The sequence below is a fragment of the Euprymna scolopes genome, chromosome 12 (assembly GCF_053919585.1).
Source record: "Euprymna scolopes isolate OS-2025 chromosome 12, ASM5391958v1, whole genome shotgun sequence".
NCBI classification, from domain to species: domain Eukaryota; kingdom Metazoa; phylum Mollusca; class Cephalopoda; order Sepiida; family Sepiolidae; genus Euprymna; species Euprymna scolopes.
The window spans coordinates 55,612,432-55,635,103 of NC_136493.1; the positions used below are offsets into that span (position 1 = coordinate 55,612,432).

Below are 22,672 nucleotides of genomic sequence, written 5' to 3' on the forward strand. Positions count from 1 at the left end.
TACGTTTTTTAAACTAAGATTAAATTTAAATACCATATCGATGTGTATATTATATAGTCGGTTTATATAATTTTAGCATCCCCCCTCATTTAGTCCCAAAAGTCCCCAGGGAACATAAAATCCTGGTGAAAATGAACAAACGGTGCCGTTTTAGGCCTTAACATATGTAAATTTGAGTTCTGCACCATGCCAAAAAAGAAATGACCAAGTCCATCATTTTCCCCCTCATTTAGCCCCCAAAGTCCCCAAGGCCTTAACATATTTAAATTTGAGTTCAGCACCATGCAAAACTGCTAAATAGACATACACGGAAAATTTTGGACAAATATGGTAAAATAGTCCCCAGAATGGAGCGTTTTTATTAGCTCTAAAAGAGCCCCTGGGGCACACGCAAGAGTTATCATGAGGAACAAAATTATATAGAAATCAGTTAATTACAACTTTTCAGAATTTTTTTATAAAAGTCCAAGGCATCAATTTTTTTAATAAGCATAAAAGTGTCAATTTTAGCCATTTTAACCTGAATATATATATAGAGTGATGTGGTTCTCGGTTAATTAACTGTATCTAACTGTGTCGGATATATACGCGAGAATCAAAGCAAAGATAAGAATATTCTGTTGTCATAGCCCTATTTATTATATAGATAGAAAGATAATATATAAACAATATTTTATATCGTCATAACAATAAACAATTCCTTCAAACATTATTTCATTAATGTCTTTAATGTCTTTTCAATTACAGATGTAATTCGGCTTTAGGTATGGTTGGAGGAACACAAGAACTTAACCTGGACGCCAATGGTTGTCGATTCGTAAGTTTTATTACGATAAATTAACAGTGTGCAATCTTTTTTTTAGCACAATGTCTATTTGTTAAACGTATCGTAATTTTCATACAGGACAACGTCGGTTCACTAACATCTTAAAACGGAACAATTCGGATTTCGAACAAAAAATTTAAGCAGGAAATGTCTTGATTTTCTAAAAAAAAAAAATTCGATCCCCGAATAACGTTGACAGCAAGCGAAACCTACTAACTGATGATTTTTCATTCGTAGTGCTGTGTGAGGCCGAGCATTATCATGATAGAAGATGAATGCCTTTCTGTTCACTAAACAAGATCGTCAGCATGGAGTAAGAATATTGTAAAAACATAAGTATGAATGATGCTTTAATAATCTGAAAGAAAATGTTTTAAATTAATCATTGTGATATGTTTAAGTAACAACAATGGTTTAAAATAACGCATCTATAAACCGGAAAAATGTCTTGTACCGACCTGATTATTCACATAACTGGTTGAATAGATGACACGTAGCAGTAATTCTTTATCTCCTCTTCGTGTTCGTTGTATTCTTATTCTGTTTTTCTAAACAGCAGTTGTAAAAGTTATTAATGAAAACATCATACTACCATTTCAGGTGTTTTAGTATTTTATTCCAGTGCATGTATGCATAATACCCCAACCCATTCCTCATAGGGGGAGCTGTTGTCTCAAACTCTCTCTCTCTCTCTCTCTCTCTCTCTCTCTATCTATCTATCTATCTATTTCTATCTCTCTCTCCCCCTTTCTCTCATATACGGTTTACAAAATGAGAAAAAATATCAGCTTATCCTCTATATGTTTCTCTCTGTGACCCATTATTCTAACTCGTTGACCTCATTCTATTTCTATTTTTAAAATAACCTCATATGGAAAATATAAAGTTTAACATGATTCAATATATCCACATCCAACCTGGCAGACATAGTAACTAGTTTAGGAGAAAGAAACAAAATAATAATTTCTATTACATTGCATTGATGTTCACATAATTCGTTTTCATTAAAGAACTAGAAGAATACCTGTTCCAGAACCGTTTTGTGCCACTTTTACGTGCCCTTATGAAAATAAAATCCAAGATATAATGCTACTAAACCTTATGTCTAGAATCCGTATTGCAATTGTTATCAAAATCCATTCCATGATTTTGATCGTAGAAAATGTCTAAAAATTTAAGGTTTAAATCTAAGGTTTGTTAAGAATAATTTGGAATTCGGGAAAGCTTATTTATTTCATGCCAAATGACTAAGGGTCGAATTCAATGAAAATCTTAAATATTTTCATTTTTAAACGGGAGATTTTGCCCATTTTATGCCCCTTAAAACCTTTTAAAATACTCTGAATTTGGAGAATGTATATTAATTGATGTTTAGTATCTATTGTTAAAATTTAACGAGAATCAAACTATCTGAATTTTCACAAAGGGTTTCCGCTTGCTCTTTATCCCCCCCCCCCCAACGTTGTATAAAACTAAATCAAATTAATAATTGCAATCCATTACACATAGCTTTTGTTACAAGATTCATAACGATTAGTTAATTAGTTTAGGAGTAAATAATGTACATCCAAATGTTCAAATCTATACGCATAGCTTAGTTTATATAAAAATTTAGTTTATATAAAGATTTAGTTTATATAAAGATTTAGTTTATATAAAGATTTAGTTTATATAAAGATTTAGTTTATATAAAGATTTACTTTATATAAAGATTTAGTTTATATAAAGATTTAGTTTATATAAAGATTTAGTTTATATAAAGATTTAGTTTATATAAAGATTTAGTTTATATAAAGATTTAGTTTATATAAAGATTTAGTTTATATAAAGATTTAGTTTATATAAAGATTTAGTTTATATAAAGATTTAGTTTATATAAAGATTTAGTTTATATAAAGTTTTAGTTTATATAAAGATTTAGTTTATATAAAGATTTAGTTTATATAAAGATTTAGTTTATATAAAGATTTACTTTATATAAAGATTTAGTTTATATAAAGATTTAGTTTATATAAAGATTTAGTTTATATAAAGATTTAGTTTATATAAAGATTTAGTTTATATAAAGATTTAGTTTATATAAAGATTTAGTTTATATAAAGATTTAGTTTATATAAAGATTTAGTTTATATAAAGATTTAGTTTATATAAAGATTTAGTTTATATAAAGATTTAGTTTATATAAAGATTTAGTTTATATAAAGATTTAGTTTATATAAAGATTTAGTTTATATAAAGATTTAGTTTATATAAAGATTTAGTTTATATAAAGATTTAGTTTATATAAAGATTTAGTTTATATAAAGATTTAGTTTATATAAAGATTTACTTTATATAAAGATTTAGTTTATATAAAGATTTAGTTTATATAAAGATTTAGTTTATATAAAGATTTAGTTTATATAAAGATTTAGTTTATATAAAGATTTAGTTTATATAAAGATTTAGTTTATATAAAGATTTAGTTTATATAAAGATTTAGTTTATATAAAGATTTAGTTTATATAAAGATTTAGTTTATATAAAGATTTAGTTTATATAAAGATTTAGTTTATATAAAGATTTACTTTATATAAAGATTTAGTTTATATAAAGATTTAGTTTATATAAAGATTTAGTTTATATAAAGATTTAGTTTATATAAAGATTTAGTTTATATAAAGATTTAGTTTATATAAAGATTTAGTTTATATAAAGATTTAGTTTATATAAAGATTTAGTTTATATAAAGATTTAGTTTATATAAAGATTTAGTTTATATAAAGATTTAGTTTATATAAAGATTTAGTTTATATAAAGATTTAGTTTATATAAAGATTTAGTTTATATAAAGATTTAGTTTATATAAAGATTTAGTTTATATAAAGATTTAGTTTATATAAAGATTTAGTTTATATAAAGATTTAGTTTATATAAAGATTTAGTTTATATAAAGATTTAGTTTATATAAAGATTTAGTTTATATAAAGATTTAGTTTATATAAAGATTTAGTTTATATAAAGATTTAGTTTATATAAAGATTTAGTTTATATAAAGATTTAGTTTATATAAAGATTTAGTTTATATAAAGATTTAGTTTATATAAAGATTTAGTTTATATAAAGATTTAGTTTATATAAAGATTTAGTTTATATAAAGATTTAGTTTATATAAAGATTTAGTTTATATAAAGATTTAGTTTATGTAAAGATTTAGTTTATGTAAAGATTTAGTTTATGTAAAGATTTAGTTTATGTAAAGATTTAGTTTATGTAAAGATTTAGTTTATATAAAGATTTAGTTTATATAAAGATTTAGTTTATATAAAGATTTAGTTTATATAAAGATTTAGTTTATATAAAGATTTAGTTTATATAAAGATTTTGTTCATATAAAGATTTAGTTTATATAAAGATTTAGTTTATATAAAGATTTAGTTTATATAAAGATTTAGTTTATATAAAGATTTAGTTTATATAAAGATTTAGTTTATATAAAGATTTAGTTTATATAAAGATTTAGTTTATATAAAGATTTAGTTTATATAAAAATTTAGTTTATATAAAGATTTAGTTTATATAAAGATTTAGTTTATATAAAGATTTAGTTTATATAAAGATTTAGTTTATATAAAGATTTAGTTTATATAAAGATTTAGTTTATATAAAGATTTAGTTTATATAAAGATTTAGTTTATATAAAGATTTAGTTTATATAAAGATTGAAGAGTAAACTGTTTTCATTTCTTTTGCCTATACAGAAAGGATTGTACTTGCACGAAGTCGGCCATGCAGTTGGTCTCGTCCACGAACATCAACTTCCGGATCGGGACAAGTATATCAGAATTGTCTACGAAAACGTCCAACCGAACATGAGGATATGGTTCAATAAATATAAACGTGATGAAGTCAACAGTATGACCGTGCCTTACGAGTTATCCTCTGTCATGCATTATGGAATTACAGTGAGTAAATTAATTGCATTTTATTTCTTTACATATTACAGTTAACGTATTTATGATTTTTTTTTCCTGTTAGCATTTATTTTTGGTTTTTGTTAGCGTTATTTTCTAACTAAATATACCTACACAGCGTTGTCCAGAGTGGAGTGAAAGTATTTTAGTTTGTAATATTTTAGACTTTTTTTTACAGTAAAAAAAAAAAAAATGAATTGCAAGGGAGACAACTCTTAACTTTAAAATATGTTTTAGTTGAAATAGACATTTAGTCACTTAAAAATCAGCGTTATTTGTTTTGTTTGTTTTGAAGTTTTTATGATTAGTCTTAAATATTTAATAATATAAATTTCTTGGGCCAAACCAACTAATTCTTTAAATAAATTGTGACAAAGTACGTTATTATATTGCCAACAGTACTCTAAAACAAAGTTTTACTTAATAGAAACCAAAACTTAAAGACCGTTCTTGAAGTACGATAACAATTAGACCAGCTTGACACGCTTTACAAAGTGTTTTTAAAATTATATATTCTTAACATAATGTGAACGATTCGTGCATGCGCAGTAGTGAAACAATTTACAAACTGATAAAAATCTGATAACCCGCAAATACCAATTTCTCAATTTTAATCCCTTAGTAGCCGTTTGTCGGATGAAAAATGATTAACACGTTTTACACATGTCTGAATACCCTATATACTCAATTTTAAGTCTGTAGATCAAAAGTTCGTTGAGTATATAGGTTGAGAAGTAATTGTCTGTATTTTTGAGATGAGGTGTTTTCATTGATTGAGATTGTCGGACTGATTTCCTCATCGTCGCAACGTTTCGGCCGTTTTGCCCCTCGGCCTTCATCAGGTGTTTTGTATCGAACTGGGGAACCGTTTGTTAGGAGTCTTGAACCCAACCCTTTATTATTATTACGGGGTTACCGTGTTCGGACTCCAGCTAGGCTCTGGGACATAGTTGCTGATTCTCTATTTTGAATGTTACTTTTCACTGGCTTCGTTCAGGATTGAACTCAGCTTGAACTGTAAACTTTGATACAACGTCTAGGACCACTCGACCATATGTCACTAGGACAATTCTCAGTTGGTTTTTAAACCTATGTTGTTATTCAAGGTTTTCTCTCTCTATCACAGGTGTTCAAATTGCATTCAGCTGTATGCTTGGTTTGCTCAGTAGGTTGTTATGTCGGAGCATGTGAACTGTTTCTTTAAGTTTTCTCACTTTCCAGTGGGTCTCTCTGTTTATTATTTTTACTTCATCCCATAGGGGGCGATGCCCCCCCTCTCCATCCAGACATGATTGGCTATACTCGATTTTTCCACCTCCCCTTTAGTGACCGCTTTTCGGTGTTTTTCCACCCTTACTTTAAGGGGGCAGCATGTTTCACCCTTGTAAACCTTTCTGCAACTGCATGGGATGGAGTATATGCAGTTTTTGGTCATGTTCTCCTCCATGCGGGGCTTCACTCGTACCAGATGTCGTCTGAGTGTTGACTAGCTCTTGAATACCGTCGTTGTAGGGGGCACATATTCTCTGAATTTTTTGGTTGGGTTCGAGACTCCTAACAAACGGTTCCCCAGTTCGATACAAAACACCTGATGAAGGCCGGAGGGCAAAATGGCCGAAACGTTGTGACGATAACAACCAAGATGAGGAAGTCAGTCCGACAATCTCAATCAATGAGGCTGAGAAGTGTTCTTACACACGCACACACATTCTCATGTTTATAAATACACTAACAGGCCGCCCGACCGTAAAATACGCAAAAATATTATATTTTAATTAATGCAGTTTTTTTTTTTTTTTTTTTTACCGTATTTAATACCGCAGGTATTAAACGTAACGCTAAATTTCTTTTAAAAAATTAAGTAAAAAACAGAATGTGAATATTATGTTTTTTTTAATAAACAGTTCACTTTTTGTAAGTAAAAAAGAAATACTCGAGGCGAGATCGAAACCAAAACCTAAAGACAGTGAGTTAAGTACAATAACCATTAGGCCAGCTTGACACGCCTCTTTGCCAATTGTTTTCAACCTACTTATCCTTAACTTAAGTAATCTGTCATGTGAACGATTCACACATGCGCATTTGTGAACCAGTTTTTCATTTTTTTAAACCCCTCAGCGGCCTCTTTCCGGATGAAAATCGATTAAAAAGCTTGAATACCCAAATACTAAATTTACAGTTTGTAGATCAAAAATTCGCTGAGTATATAGGTTGAGAAGTGTCCTAACACACACGCATTCTTACTTTTATATATATATATAGATTTCCTATTTATATCTCATTTATTTATACCTCTATTTTATATCTCTTTTTATATGACACCCTCTATATCTTCTCGATATTTATATTTTTTTAGGCATTTTCAGCCGATGGTAAGGCGCAAACGATCAAGACAATCGACCCCTCAAAAGAAGGAGAAATTGGAAGAGTTTATCTAAAAGAATTGTCATTTACAGATGTCAAAATTGTAAATCTCATGTATAATTGCTCAGGTAAGTAATCACCACCATTTGCAGTTCTTTACAATCATACCGTCATAAAAAAAATATCCAATTATTCATAGGAGTTAATTATAATGCGTGAGTGTATCGAATATAAGCGAAAATTATCTATATATTAATACTGTAGTGCCTTGAACGTACATATGTGTGTTACGGTTTACAGATTATAAATTACTCGATCGGGAGATCCTATTTATTAAAACGGAGAATAGAAGATGAAAACATACAACGAACATTAAATTAGTATATAGATATTAAATTAGTATATAGATACACTAATTTAATGTTCATAGTCTGTTATCCTCTACTGTCCTCCTTTTTAATAAATAGGATCTCCTGATCACTGAAGACGCAATGTAAAAAAAATAATATAAATTTAAATAAAAAAAATACGATGTCGCTTTTTAGCCGTACGTGAAACTAAAATATACCTTCTTAGTCTTCTGGCTAGGATCCAAGGGTTGTATCTGTTCTGTCTAAAGATGATATTATGATATTGTGGGGTTTCCGTCTACGCCGAACGTCCATACGATAGACATATGTCACGAACTCATATAAGGATATTAGAGATAAACCGTAATAGTCAAATATATATATTCTGATACTACACTAACCGGATTACTTAGATAAAAAATACTTTTGTAATTTTAACAAAAGGGCTGCAATAATATCGCAGGGTTTCCATTCACGATGAACTTCCACAGAATGCCCAGCAGTAATATCTTACATATGAAAGATGCCGCTAATTATTATTATTATTATTATTAGTAGTAGTAGTAGTAGTAGTAGTAGTAGTAGTAGTAGTAGTAGAATTAGTAGTAGTCCATTGGTGTTACAAACCTTCAGTATCATTTGATAGTGGTTCTGTGTAACACAATATTTCAAGTAACATATTTTAATCGCAATTTTGAATCCATACGTATATTCATTTCCACTTTTCCTTTTCTAAAAGGTAGAACAAAACATAACTCATTAGACTCCTTTAAAGTAATTTTCACTGCCTACACTGACTATTGCATGAACAAGTGTTTGTAGATAAAACCCCGCTAATAACTATTAAAAGTTTAGTTATAAAGTTCCTTTAAGAAAATTAAAAGTGAGCTCTATTTAGAGAATTAAGAAAAAGCTGTCAACTTTAGCGAAAACGCATCATTCCAGCGCCTGGTTGTTGAATACTCTGTCTAACTGTGAACTGTGAAAGCCCGCCAAAAATGGCATTTATAGGAACGAAGCGATATTTGGATCTGCTAGTGAGGAACTAAACCTAGGCCATCGTGAACTGTCGGGGAATGAATAGAAATTTTAACATACAGCAATTAAGCTACACAGAATCTTTTGTGTTTGATCCCGTAGCCTGACGATTTCATACGAGTTGAAATACGGAGGATCATGTGTTGGTTAATTGCCATATATTTTCATAAATGACTACCTAATTATTTTCACGTATCAATATTGTTAAAATAAATACTGAAAATCGGTACATAAACTATTACTTTTCCTTTCAACATTTTATGAGGATTCATGAAATAACAACAATAATTAATATATATATATATATATATATATATATATATATATATATATATATATATATATATATATATATATATATATATATAGCTGTATCTACTCGGAATTGCATGGGTACAAAAGGTCATTTTAATTTTATTATACATGTATCTTACACTTTTAGCGAAAAAAGAAATGCAATTTTAGTTTTAAATAGGGAATTTTTTTTATATTTCCCAATTAAAAATATGAGTTATTCCCCTTAGTGATTTTCGTTTTTCGGTCAGAGCTGATTTTTTTCTACATATCAAATTTTCGAGTTGACACTACATAATTCTGAAGCAAAATACGTTTCTTTATATGTCAATAGCATATTACAACGATAACAAAATACATTTTCCTTGTCAAAATTAAAATTTGATATTTCAACATACATGCTATTTAGGTTCCACTTTTAACATCACAAACTAACTACTTTATATGTACAGAGAGAGAGAGAGAGAGGGGGGGAGAAAGTGAGAGAGAGAGGGGGAAGGAAAAAGACAATGCGTTTGCGTTTGTATGTGTGTGTGTGAGAGAGAAGGTAGAGAAAATAATTACTGTACTGTAATTTAATATTTTATCCACAACTTGATGGAAATTGCAAACACAAGCTTTTCCGAACAATATCATTATATCGATTTGGATACAATATAATACATCCCAAGGCGTACAACGATACCCTTTATTCCACGCACATACGTCCTATGTGTGTATTTGTGTGCACGCGTATACGTGTTTGTGTTTTTTTAATTCCTTACCATGTTCTTTAATGCTGGAGATGTGGCATTCTACCGAATGACAGATATTCACATGCAATTTACATGACACCAACCGAGAGATCTTTTCAGAATATTACTCATCCCTTTAAGCACAATTGCTTATATCTCTCTTCCATTCATTAAACTGGACACATTCTAAATTTTTGAAATTATTTTTATGAGCCCGATAACTCCTATGATTACTTTAATTAGGGCGATCTTCCTAAGATTCCAGCGTTTTCTCATGTCATACATAAGACCTCGGTATTTAGTTCTTTTCTCACCCTCAACCCTTTTTAAGCCATAGTCATTAGAAACCTTGACTTCAAATAGGGTTGTGTGTTTTATTTTATTTCAATCGAAGTTCTCAATAGATATCCATAGTGTTCTATTACACTTCTCCTTTACCTTTCAAATGTTAAGTCAGTAAATAAGTGAAAAGCATTATTTTTCCTCTCATTAATTGACCAGTTAATCGTGTAATAGTATATCTTTCTTGTGGTCTCTTGGTCTTAGCGGATTCCAGGACAAGAATCCATCAAGTCTGGAGTAACTAGTCTAGACGTATTACTATAGACACCATCATTTAGATAAAATGTATAAGCCATTGTATGGTAGGCTTACTGGGAGGGGGCGGTATTTGTGCAGCGAATACTGAATGTCATTTTGAATATTTTATCAGGGTTTACTTGTAGGGTGAAGTATTCTCATGCCAAGTTGTCCTGACAAACCTCTGTACAAAGAGACGTTAGATACTCATGAATAGTGTCTAGTATACATTAAAGTTCTAAGTTTTTTTGCAATATACGAATTTTTGTGCGATGCTATAATCTTTCATTTATGCAAAAAAAAATGCATATGTATTGTATTAATAAAAATTCATCAAGTCTGGATGGGTGTCAAGCTTAGTGATACTACCATAGGCAACATCACTCGATGAAAATGCACAATTCATCGTATATGTCAGTGTGGAATATTCATACCGAGGGTATCTTATTTGTGCTGCGAATACTATGTTATTTTGAATTTTTAGTCTAGGTTTACTTGTAAATGAAAGTATCATCATGTCAGGTTCTCCTTGCAACTCCCTGTACAGAGAGCCCTCAGATACTCTTGAATAGTGTCTAGTATGGATTCAAGTTCTCTCTGAGTTTTTTCAGTATGCGAAATTTTGTGGGAAGCTATAATCTCTCAATTCTTTGTTCTGGAGTCAAATTCTGGGATTGAAATTCTCACCGTGTTTGTGTGCACGTGAGGTGTTTAGTTAAACGAATGCAATTATTCTCTATCTGCACATGTTGCGCAAGTAAGAACACAATACGTGTAAATAACACAATACGTGTAAAAACACAATACATGTAAAAAACAAAATACGTGTAAAAAACACAATACGTGTAAAAAAACAAAATACGTGTAAAAAACACAATACATGTAAAAACACAATACGTGTAAAAAACACAATACGTGTAAAAAACACAATACGTGTAAAAACACAATACGTGTAAATAACACAATACGTGTAAAAAACACAATATGTGTAAAAAACACAATACATGTTAAAAACACAATACATGTTAAAAAACACATACGTGTAAAAAACACAATATGTGTCAAAACACAATATGTGTAAAAAACACAATACGTGTAAAAAAACAATATGTGTAAAAAACACAATACGTGTAAAAAACACAATACGTGTAAAAAACACATACGTGTAAAAAAACACAATATGTGTAATAAAACACAATATGTGTAATAAAACACAATACGTGTAAAAAAACACAATACATGTAAAAAACACAATACGTGTAAAAAACATATACGTGTAAAAAACACATACGTGTAAAAAACACAATAGTGTAAAAAAAACACATACGTGTAAAAAACACAATGCGTGTAAAAATGTGTAAAAAACACAATACGTGTAAAAAACACATAGTGTAAAAAACACAATATGTGTGAAAAACACAATATGGGTAAAAAACACAATACATGTAAAAAAAACACATACGTGTAAAAAACCACAATATGTGTAAAAAACATATATGTGTAAAAAACACAATACATGTAAAAAACACAATACGTGTAAAAAACCCAATACGTGTAAAAAACACATACGTGTAAAAAAACACATACGTGTAAAAAACACATAGGTGTAAAAAGCATAATACGTGTAAAAAAACAAAATATGTTTAAAAAACACAATACCTATAAAAACACATAGGTGTAAAAAACACAATACGTGTAAAAAACACAAAACGTGTAAAAAATCGCATACGCGTAAAAAACAGAATACGTATAAAAACACATACGTGTTGCATGAATGAATGTGAATCTGCATAGCTTATCTCACCGTTATATCTTAATTTATTTCAGTTTTTGTCTATCCGTTGCAACTTTGCATTATATTGCTTTCCATAAATTTAAATTTACTTAATATGCTTACACTATTGTGTAATGTTGTGATCCTTTAGGCTGTGATCATAGCGTAGCATCTGTATTAACTGTGGCAAGCTGGGCCAAGGGTGAAAACATTATTATTATTATTATTATTATTATCATTATTATCATTATTATTATTATTATTATTAATTGATTCGAGCGACGGCGGGTCGCTGTATCAATTATTATGATTAGAAAAATAAACAATTAAATTGGAAAAATATGATTGACATATATAATATAATAATACTGCAAAAGGAATGTGAAAATAGATAATAGATGTAAACATTATTTTTGGTTTGCATAAACAAATAACAAGATTAGGGTTACATCAGCTGTTGGTCTGAGACACGTGATGAAATGTATGTAGATTTGGGCAGATTCTAGGCATCGTTAGCTGGACATCAGAGAGAACGGACGTCTAAAAAAAAGGGGAGTTGGTCTCCCTGACACAGGGGGCGACGTCATTTCAGATAGCTAAGATGTAAAAACGTGTAATCTCTGAAAATGCCGGCCGAATCATGAAAATAAATGTTCGTAAATAAATCAGGTATGTTTTGTGTTATTTACATCTGTTAAAAAAGAACTATATGTCTACAACTGTTTCGATGCATCCACATCAATCGTTTCCTGTTAGAACTGTTGCATAAATGTTAAAATATACACACTAGACGATCAACTAAATGATACGACATATATACATACACACATTTACACGTACACGAATATACAGAAAAAGATAAATCCCACTATTCAACATGTACGTCGTTATGGAATATATTCACATACACTTTACACAACAGACCATTTTTTAGAGCCCCATAATATAATAATTGTTTACTTTATCTATTTCAGCTCGCTGTACAAAGAATATCAGATGTTTGGGCGGAGGTTTTGTGGACGAGAACTGCAAATGCATTTGCCCAGACGGCAGTCATGATTGTCAGGAAGGCGTGAGCAAGTCAAGCAGTAAGCACTGACGTATCTTTTACCGTCTACATCGAGAAATCAGAAGACAACAAAAAATGAGATATAGCTTCGCCGCAATTCAACAGTATATAAATAACAGTCCACCTATACGTTCTCCATACAACCCTTCATAAAAGAATAGTGCACGCTAGGCAGCTGATTACGCGTACATAATCGTTAAGATTTCCTTAATGAGTTTCAATCTCAGTCAAATTCAGTTTTCAACCTCAGTCTTCAATCACACACACACGCACATACACACACACACACACGCACACGCACACACACACACACACACACACACACACACACACACACACACACACACACATATATATATATGTATATATATATAGATAGATAGGTAGATATATTTACATATATGTGTGCGTGTGAATGTATATGTTGAGAGAGATTACATCATATATTTAGTAATAATTATATATATATATATATATGTGTGTGTGTGTGTGTGTGTGTGTGTGTGTGTGTGTGTGTGTGTGTGTGTGTGTATACATTATAAAGAGGCTATACGGATAGATCGACGTTTCGACATTTCCATGTCATCGTCAGAACTCAAACTAAATCACACAGTCTGCTCATAACTTTAAAACAATATCTTTCCAGAATATAACCGAAAATCAAAAGGAAGAAGGAAACATGAAAGAAATTTAAGTTATTACATTTGGAATTCTTATCTTTTCCCCACTGTTTTTGATTTCCGCCTGCATTCTGAGAAGATTTAATTATTCTTTATATTTTATTCTTTTTTACAAAGGGGGTCAACGCTTATTAAGTTCCGGAGGCCACTCGAGGATCAGGATTACTGAGTGTAAGCAGTCACTGAGACAACAGCTTAGTGATCGTTGGTGGTGGAAGTTGGGTAGAATTTGAATATTGAACATTAGGAACTTAATATTGGATTTAAAGACGGGCCCTACTCCTATATATATTAAATTCATTTATACAAACATTGATGGCTGCATATGTGCATACATGTAATCACCCGTTATTGGAGAGATTACGTCTTTAGGCCAAGAATTTCCCTCGAAAGCTGAAACTCAAGATACAAAAACATTTTCTTATATCACTTACAAAATTAGAATCTTGTCATAGAATAGGGGTGGGGTTGGTATGAGGGAGAAAAAGCAAGGCACCTGAACAATCCATTTATCTCTGGCTATTATTTCTTCTCATCTTAACTTCGTTAGGAACAATTTTTATTTTATACTTTTTATAACCTAAAAATTAAGTATCTACTCTTAGTGTTGTAAATTACTTGAGAAGTCAGACAATATGTCGCCTATAACCAACGGTCAAAATTTAAGTGCTCAGCAATTCCCAACGACCACCCAGTATGGGGAAAACGATACTTCCGATTTTCACACACGCATATTTCGGAAGTAAACATACACACAAATACGCAGGAATGGATGCACACCTTTTGTGTATTTTTCTACACATACACACAGAAATATAAAATATAAAATATATAAAATTATAAAAATGTAAGAAAACCAAAAAAATATAAAATGCAACAATACAGTATATACATGCATAAATATATAGACTCGCATAATCTGTGTATACGTATACATAGATATACACACATACATATACATCTACAGATACACATCTATACATTTACAATAAACGTAAATACATATCCATATAATATGCATATATACTCATATACGTAGGTACACCCACATACATATATCTACATATATAACCATATGCATACACGCATAACATATAGGTATACATAACATATACATATACACATACATACATAGTACATTTACTTACACACACATACACGGAGGAAACTATTTCGACACAAAACATAAATAAAGCTATGATTTATTTTAGATAATTAAGTAATTTAGCAGGAAATTTCAACTAAGTTATTACATATCTAGAGGAAAAACACATACCGTCTCACATAAAGTTTCATGCACGCGTGGAATACTACATACACTCCCAATGCATGAAATTTACATATAAATCCACATACATGCACACATATAGACATACATATAATACAGATACATACTAATACACACATAGGAATACCTACATGTATAAATATATATATATATATATATATATATATACATATATATACGTATATACACATAGACATAGGCACACATGCATATACATATCTACATATACCCACCCACATGCACATATATATATATATATATATATATATATATACATACAAATATAAAAATAATTATCGTCGACATACATGCAGACCTGTGATTAATCAATAGTTAGTATAAAAAATTGCGTATTTTCAACATTATGACCCACTACGTAAACTTGCCAGGAAATATTTACTGTAAGGACAAAGAAATACGAAAAGATATACAAACGTATATACCGCTGTCATTATACCAATACTAATAAAGTATCAATTAGAAATTTTTAAATATCTAAAGACAAACCTAAAAACCTGTAGATCATAATCCCATTTACCGTTCGATATACATATATATACACACATATACATGCATACACACATACACACACATACACACATATATATATATACATTATATATACACATAGGTACAGATACACACATACATATACATATACATATATACACAAACTCACAGAGATATATATATATATACAATACACACATAAGACACATACACACACATATATATATATATATATATATATATATATATATATATATATACATATATACAGGTACATCCGCACACCCATACATATAAATATAAACCCATCTAGGCATATACTCACTATATACTCACACATACATACATGCATCATATAACTACGATTTCGTGCATCTGTAGCGCTGTGATACTATTTCTTCTTCTTAGTCATAGTTATAGTCATGCTATAAACTTTATAATAATTAATGGTCAACAATTTATTTAATAAAGTGCACTCTAACTTCGGCAGTATGGTAACCTCCTTTTTATGAGACAACCTATTTCAATAGTTTACATAGACATACATACATACATACATACATACATACACACTCACGCATACATGATACATATAGATATAGATATGAACGCATTTTATACAAAACATCTTTTATTACCAACACCCTATACGCATATACCTGAATTGAAGTTTACACAAATTATATTACGCGCACCAATCCACTTGCTATTTCTCGTAGATTGTACGCCTTTTCTATATAAAAAAAACTAGTAGTGAATGCCCATTGAAGGTCATAGGTCTATCCTCGGATCAAGTAACTACTCCTTCAAAGTTTATACAGATATATAACGATATATAACAACAAAATCAAAACTTTTAAGCTATATAAACGGAATACAAATGTTTTTATATTGTTGTACTTACCTTATTCATTTTATAACATCGTATATACATATATACATATTGATATATACACCACATACATGCACACACATGCACATACCTATATATACACACATACACACAATATATATATATATACACATATATACACACATCTAACATGTACATATTATTTAAAATTTCGCCTAACTTCTTTATTATTCATTTGGTTTAGATATATTCATACAAGTATTTTTCAGATTATTAATATTATACTTCTTGTGAAAATAGAATATTAAGAGACTTATGTAATCAATTGGGTAGAATCATAATCATGACCTTTCTTATCCTTTTTGTGAAGGGAAATAGGGATTGTTGTTATAGCAGTTCAGATCTTCATAACTTAGAGTTCTTTAAGCGCATGTATTTTGAAATGTTTACAGGATATAGCAGTTTCTTGTTTGATATTTAATAGTTTGTCCCTATCCTTAAACTTTTTTTTCAAGTTTTTCTGATAGGCATAGCAGACATGATGAGTTTAATGAGTGGCAAGTATTAGCTTTCCTAATAATTTTCCATTCTATCTTTGGTGTTTTGTTTTCCTAATTAGTTTCCAGTAGTGTAACGATAACGAGATGTCTTTTTCATGCGTTTGATTATTCATCGAACGTGTATCTCCATAAAATCTCTTTTTGAATGTCATTTGGGTACTACCTATGTAGAATTTTCATCCCTCGGGTTTTCCACTGGGAATATTTTAGCCTGGTATACCACTGATGGGGTTAAACATTCATTTTTATGGAGCAATCCTCAGGTTTTTGGCAATTACATTTATTCATAACTGTATTATCACTAATATTCATACTCTCTATATTATTCATCCTTAATATTCTTCTATTATGCTTTTTATGATTCTTTCAGTTTTAATGTATTTTTATTTAAAATTTTATGTAACATATTATTTGGTGGGAAATTCTTGTTAATAAGTTGTAAAAGTTTGGTACCAAGTATTGTTTTTTGCATTAGATTGAAGGGAGGTGTAAACCAGATCACTTTCCTATTACGGTTTCTAGATCTATTCGTGCTAGTACTAGTGGCTTTATATTTTATATCTATGTCTATTTTTAAGTGCCGCATTATAAAAAGCTTTTCACCCATTAAACGTTACTTCATCAGATAAGTTGCTACTTATTCTACTTTCAATATATAACGGTATATGTTTAATAATGGAGGTGGATGGTTAGATTGTGGGTGTATATAAATAGGGTTGGTGTTTTTCTTCATATAGGGTTTGTAAGTGTTTAATTCAAGATCAAATGTAACGTTGAGGTAGTTAACCTGCTTTCTGTTTGCATTAATTTCAACTTTCAGGCCAAAATTATTCATCTCTCTATGGATTGCTCTTCTAACTCGATCACATTTTACACTTGTAGCGTCCCTTACAATAATTAGCCAATCATCTTGATATAAGCCTATGTCACCCCCATGAATAGTGTTATTTTTTTGTTAAATTGTAAAGGATATAAAGTCCCACGAGATTAGTTGCTTCCCATAGACACCCCAAAAATCATTTTGTCCATTTTTAGCCCACTGTTCACTATTACAGACAAGAACAGTTGTACGCATTTCATAATGATTTCAATAGCATCATCGGAGACAGTGGTATGGGTCTTAGCAAATGCAATCGCCTTTTCAAAAAGATCCTTTGGGATTGATGGGTAATAATCCATAATGTCAAATTGCGCAAAAGCACATTTTTTCTTGTTTGCAATGCCGATGAATCATTTCACGGGATTTATCGATTGGTTCAGGTTGAATTGCTGTTTTAATTCCAGATTGATCTTCTCTAATATTCTCTTGCTTATTTTTCCGATTTCAGATCTAGTGGGGTTGATCAATCTTGTTGTAGGTTTTGTGTGGAAGCTGGGTTTATGATCCTTTAGAAGGATATATGCTTCATTACCTCTAAGCTTGCTGACCCTATCGCTGATTTGTAATTCATCTGTAATCTTCTTACTGTCCTTATTTATCAAATCAATAAAGTTACTACTGTTTACCTTATGATATCAAATTCTTATGTACTAGGTTATTATACATATGCTTGTCTACTTTATAGATAATTTCTGGCTCTATCAGCCTTAACAAGAATATCTTTTGATTTATTAATTTCTCCTACGATACTGTCAAGTTTTGTTTGGAAATGGTTTTTGGCTTTGTGGAATTTTAAGTTTCTAATCAGGGAATAGAGATCCTTCTCAAACAGCACTAATTGTGGAATTACTGGTGGTGATTTCACGCTTTTAAAACCATACCTCTCTTTTTTGGTATTGTCATATTTATCAAAATCTTTGTCAAATATATATATATATATATATATATATATATATATATATATATATATATATATATATATGTATAATTTGTCTATTTCTTTTCAGACTGTGTGAATACCCACGACAGTTGGACTTGTTATATCTGGGCCAAACAAGGCGAATGTGAACGCAACCCTGTGTTCATGGGCGAATCATGTAAAAAGGCGTGCGGTTTGTGTGGCGAAATAGAAGATTTAAAAATGATGGAATCGGGTAATTTTATCTTAAATGATTAACTATGTCTAATTAGATTCATTGAACGGAAATGAATTCGGCGCTAAAAAAAGTTTTTTTTTAACGATCAATTTTATTTTTATATTATATATCTTCAATAGTTTACGTCAATTAACCTTCCTTTCTCCTTCAATATATATATATATATATATATATATATATATATATATATATATATATATATATATATATTAATAATATATATATATATATATTAATAATATATATATATATATATTAATAATATATTAAAGTCATATATATATATTTCATTAATATATATATGCATGTAACCAATTTAATCAATGTATATATTATATATTATATATACATATATATATATATATATATATATATATGTATATATATATGACTTTATTATAGTGTGGGGGAGTGTACCCACATTAAAACTTTACCGATAAAAGGTTGATGCTAGCTGACAGAGTCGCCAAAGGCATTTTTATAATACTGGGGTCATCTTGAGCCCTTTGATAAATATACGTTCTTTTATACTTGCCCGATTAATAAACGAAAAATTAATATAAATATTAATAATATAAACACTAACATTAATAATCCATATTGCAATCTTTTTTTTTATTATTAATAAAACATGTATTATTTCTTGAATTTTAGACGAGGTTTTCCATAATTACATGTGGCAGTGGCTTGGAGTATTGACAAACTTAACACCAAAACAATGGAGACTTGGTAAAGTATATCTATCTATCTATCTATCTATCTATCTATCTATCTATCTATCTATCTATCTACATAGTTCTTCCTTATATATATATATATATATATATATATATATATATATATATATATATATATATATATTACTGTTTGGAAAATAATATGTATATATATATATATATATATATATATATATATATATATATATATATATATATTGATGATAAGGTACAATAAGATGATTACAGCGTCTCTATAGTTGATTGTCCTCTCAAACTTCGTGTTCTGCATCAAATAGCTCCTCATGTGTTCTCAGGTGGCTTTGAATACACACACACACGCACGCGCGCGCACACACACACACACATACAAAAAGAATTTTTTTTTACATTTCTCCTTCTGTGTCCAACTTCAAATAAACAATTATGTTTAACATTCGTAAATATTAATCTATTCATTTTTTAAACTATCAGTATATGCTCATACTAGATAAAATATTTTCCTTCTAAGATCAACTCATATAGATTACTGTATTTTTAAGGACCCAGTGAACATTTCATTAATCATGTAGAACGTCGCCATCTTGCTTTCTTAATTGATTTCAGTTCTTGACCAATTGAAAATCATTTTGAAATCTTGCGATTTTTATGCCTGTTAGTAAACGGAGTCTCCAAAGGAAATAACTCATATCTCACAATAATGCTTTCCTTTGTCATTGATCATATACGCTTGATCATAGCTACAGATATTTGTGTTTGTATTCAAAGTACTAACAAAAGCTCATAGGTTTATTTATTAGAACACAACGATAAATATACAATGAGCTTATTTTGATAGGATATTTTTTATTCACTGAAAACTAAAAATATACATACTAATTCCCTGTTTTAATCTTAACGGAGTAGAAATATGTCGGAGGATAATTTACGATGAATTACATGTAGACATCGTCATCGATAAAAAAATATTAAAATGAGTCCTAGGCAACGACGGCTACTTACAGCTAGCATCTACTAAAACAATTTTTTTTATAATTTTCATATATTTTTCTCCCACATCTTCTTGCAGCTGGTGACTGTCACGATCAATATCTAACCAATAAATGTTACGACTGGGCACAAAATGGTGACTGTATTACAAACACGAAATGGATGAACCGAAATTGCAGGAAAAGCTGTCAAATGTGCACTGGAACGCCTCCAGGAAGTAAGTAAAACTGAACTGCAATATTTTGTTTTAAAATGCATTAAAATTCATATTACAACAGTTCATAAACATCTTACAATCAGATATCAAAGACTTTACAACAATGCTCTGATATTTACCAGTTAATTCCCCATGAATTAAAGAAAAGAACTAAAAATATATTAAGATGTTTGTCATATTATCTTCTATATATATAAAGGACAACATGTGTGTGTGTGTTTGTATGTCTGCCAAAACCTTTCGACACACGCAATGGATCCTTACGAGATCAGTATCGTTTTGAAGCTCGACATCTCGAATTACAAATATCGAAAAATTGGCCCAAAACATTAATTCCTTCACCCTCAACTTTCTAGTTCTTAGTTTTTTACAAGGAAGGGTCGGTTTTTTCGCCGATATTTGCAAGCCATCGTCTCCTTTCGGGTGACTGGTTTTAATTTTAACGTTCGCGACTTCCAGTTTTCCGATTGATGCATCGGCAAAGAATTCTCGTTTTTTTTTTTCACCTTCTTTTCCTTCTTCGAGTTACGGGTTCGAGCCTGCCTGCCTACTACCACTTTAACACCTCTCTCCACCCAAAATCTCTACTGTTTTGTTTCTACTACTTTTTTCGGGCTTCCTTACTCGACACTCCTGGGCAACGCTGCGTACCCCCGCTTTTTATATATAGAAATCAAAACGTATTTAATATGTTATTAAAACCTGTTTTTGTATCAACTTTTATTAATCTTAAACAAATAGAACATGTTTAATAACAAAATTAATAACTTTATTCATACGTGGTGGTTTCTCTACGTGTTTATCTGACACCATTGCTTCTCTTTATTGTCACCGTTTCATCTAGTGCTTGCTATAGAAATTAACTTTAAAGAAGACACAAGGAGACGTTCGCTGAGAGTTTTCTTCAAAGTTGTATTTGGAGAGAATTCACTCAGAAGCAAGTGACTAATATTCTCTTAGCTAATTATTTACTTTTTAACTTAACTTTCTAACTTGAATGACGCGCATGGATAGAAACATTCAGGTAAAATTATGATTAGATTATTGCTACATTATTGGCGGTGCTTCATTCGTACGGCTTCCACAAAGAGACTGACTTGAAAATTCGTCATATTCTCAAATCTCTATTTTGTTTACCGTTTGATCTGCTGCCCCCTGCCTCAACTTTACATCGCTCATCTCTGGAAATGATTCCGTTCTACAGATCTGAGTTATCATCATGTATTCAGTGTGACCCTTGTTAAAATTCATACTAGCTTATTTAATTACATTTGGTGTAGGATTCATAATATATAACACAATGTACATTTCCTCTGAGACGTAAGATGCTATTGTGAATTTTAGGCAATATTTATCGGGTCATCCCAAGCAGAGAGCTGTGCAGTGAGACGTTTGTTTCCATTGCATTTATATTTCTGCGCGTTGATACAGTCATGGAAACAGGGAGTAAAGAGAGAATTCCAAATGTTAGTAATTGGAGAAAGTAAGCTATTAGAGTAGACAAGATTCTGGTAATTTAAACAGTGATGGGTGAGAAGTTTCATTGTATATTATGGCATTTAATATGTTAACGGGATCTGAGTAAATTACACAGGTGTAAACATTTATAATTTTGTTTCAGAATATATATAGTCAGAGGAATCTACCTCCAAAACCCTTGTAAGTGTTTGTAAAATATCTTCATTCTATGAACGTCCTGTGCGAACGCAGCCCCCCCCCCACCCACTAACATTATTGTGCTATCTCAGAATAGAAGAGGTTCTAATATGAATCCTATCCCGAAAGGTAAGAAAGTGTATTTTATTTCGTGTTTCACATTCGGCACTGTAGCGACATCTGG

At 30.1% G+C, this 22,672-nt stretch overlaps 1 protein-coding gene across 1 annotated transcript in view; it reads left to right on the plus strand.

Annotated features, from left to right (window-relative positions):
• The window catches only part of LOC145291291 (uncharacterized), a 75,125-nt gene that overhangs the window by 34,778 nt on the left and 17,675 nt on the right, over nucleotides 1-22,672 (plus strand). Inside the window, exons 6-12 of the mRNA XM_080136957.1 lie at nucleotides 748-817; nucleotides 4,567-4,770; nucleotides 7,136-7,271; nucleotides 12,887-13,000; nucleotides 18,760-18,906; nucleotides 19,564-19,638; nucleotides 20,695-20,832. Coding sequence (XP_079993083.1) covers nucleotides 748-817; nucleotides 4,567-4,770; nucleotides 7,136-7,271; nucleotides 12,887-13,000; nucleotides 18,760-18,906; nucleotides 19,564-19,638; nucleotides 20,695-20,832 — 884 coding nt within the window. The remainder of the gene's footprint in view (nucleotides 1-747; nucleotides 818-4,566; nucleotides 4,771-7,135; nucleotides 7,272-12,886; nucleotides 13,001-18,759; nucleotides 18,907-19,563; nucleotides 19,639-20,694; nucleotides 20,833-22,672) is intronic.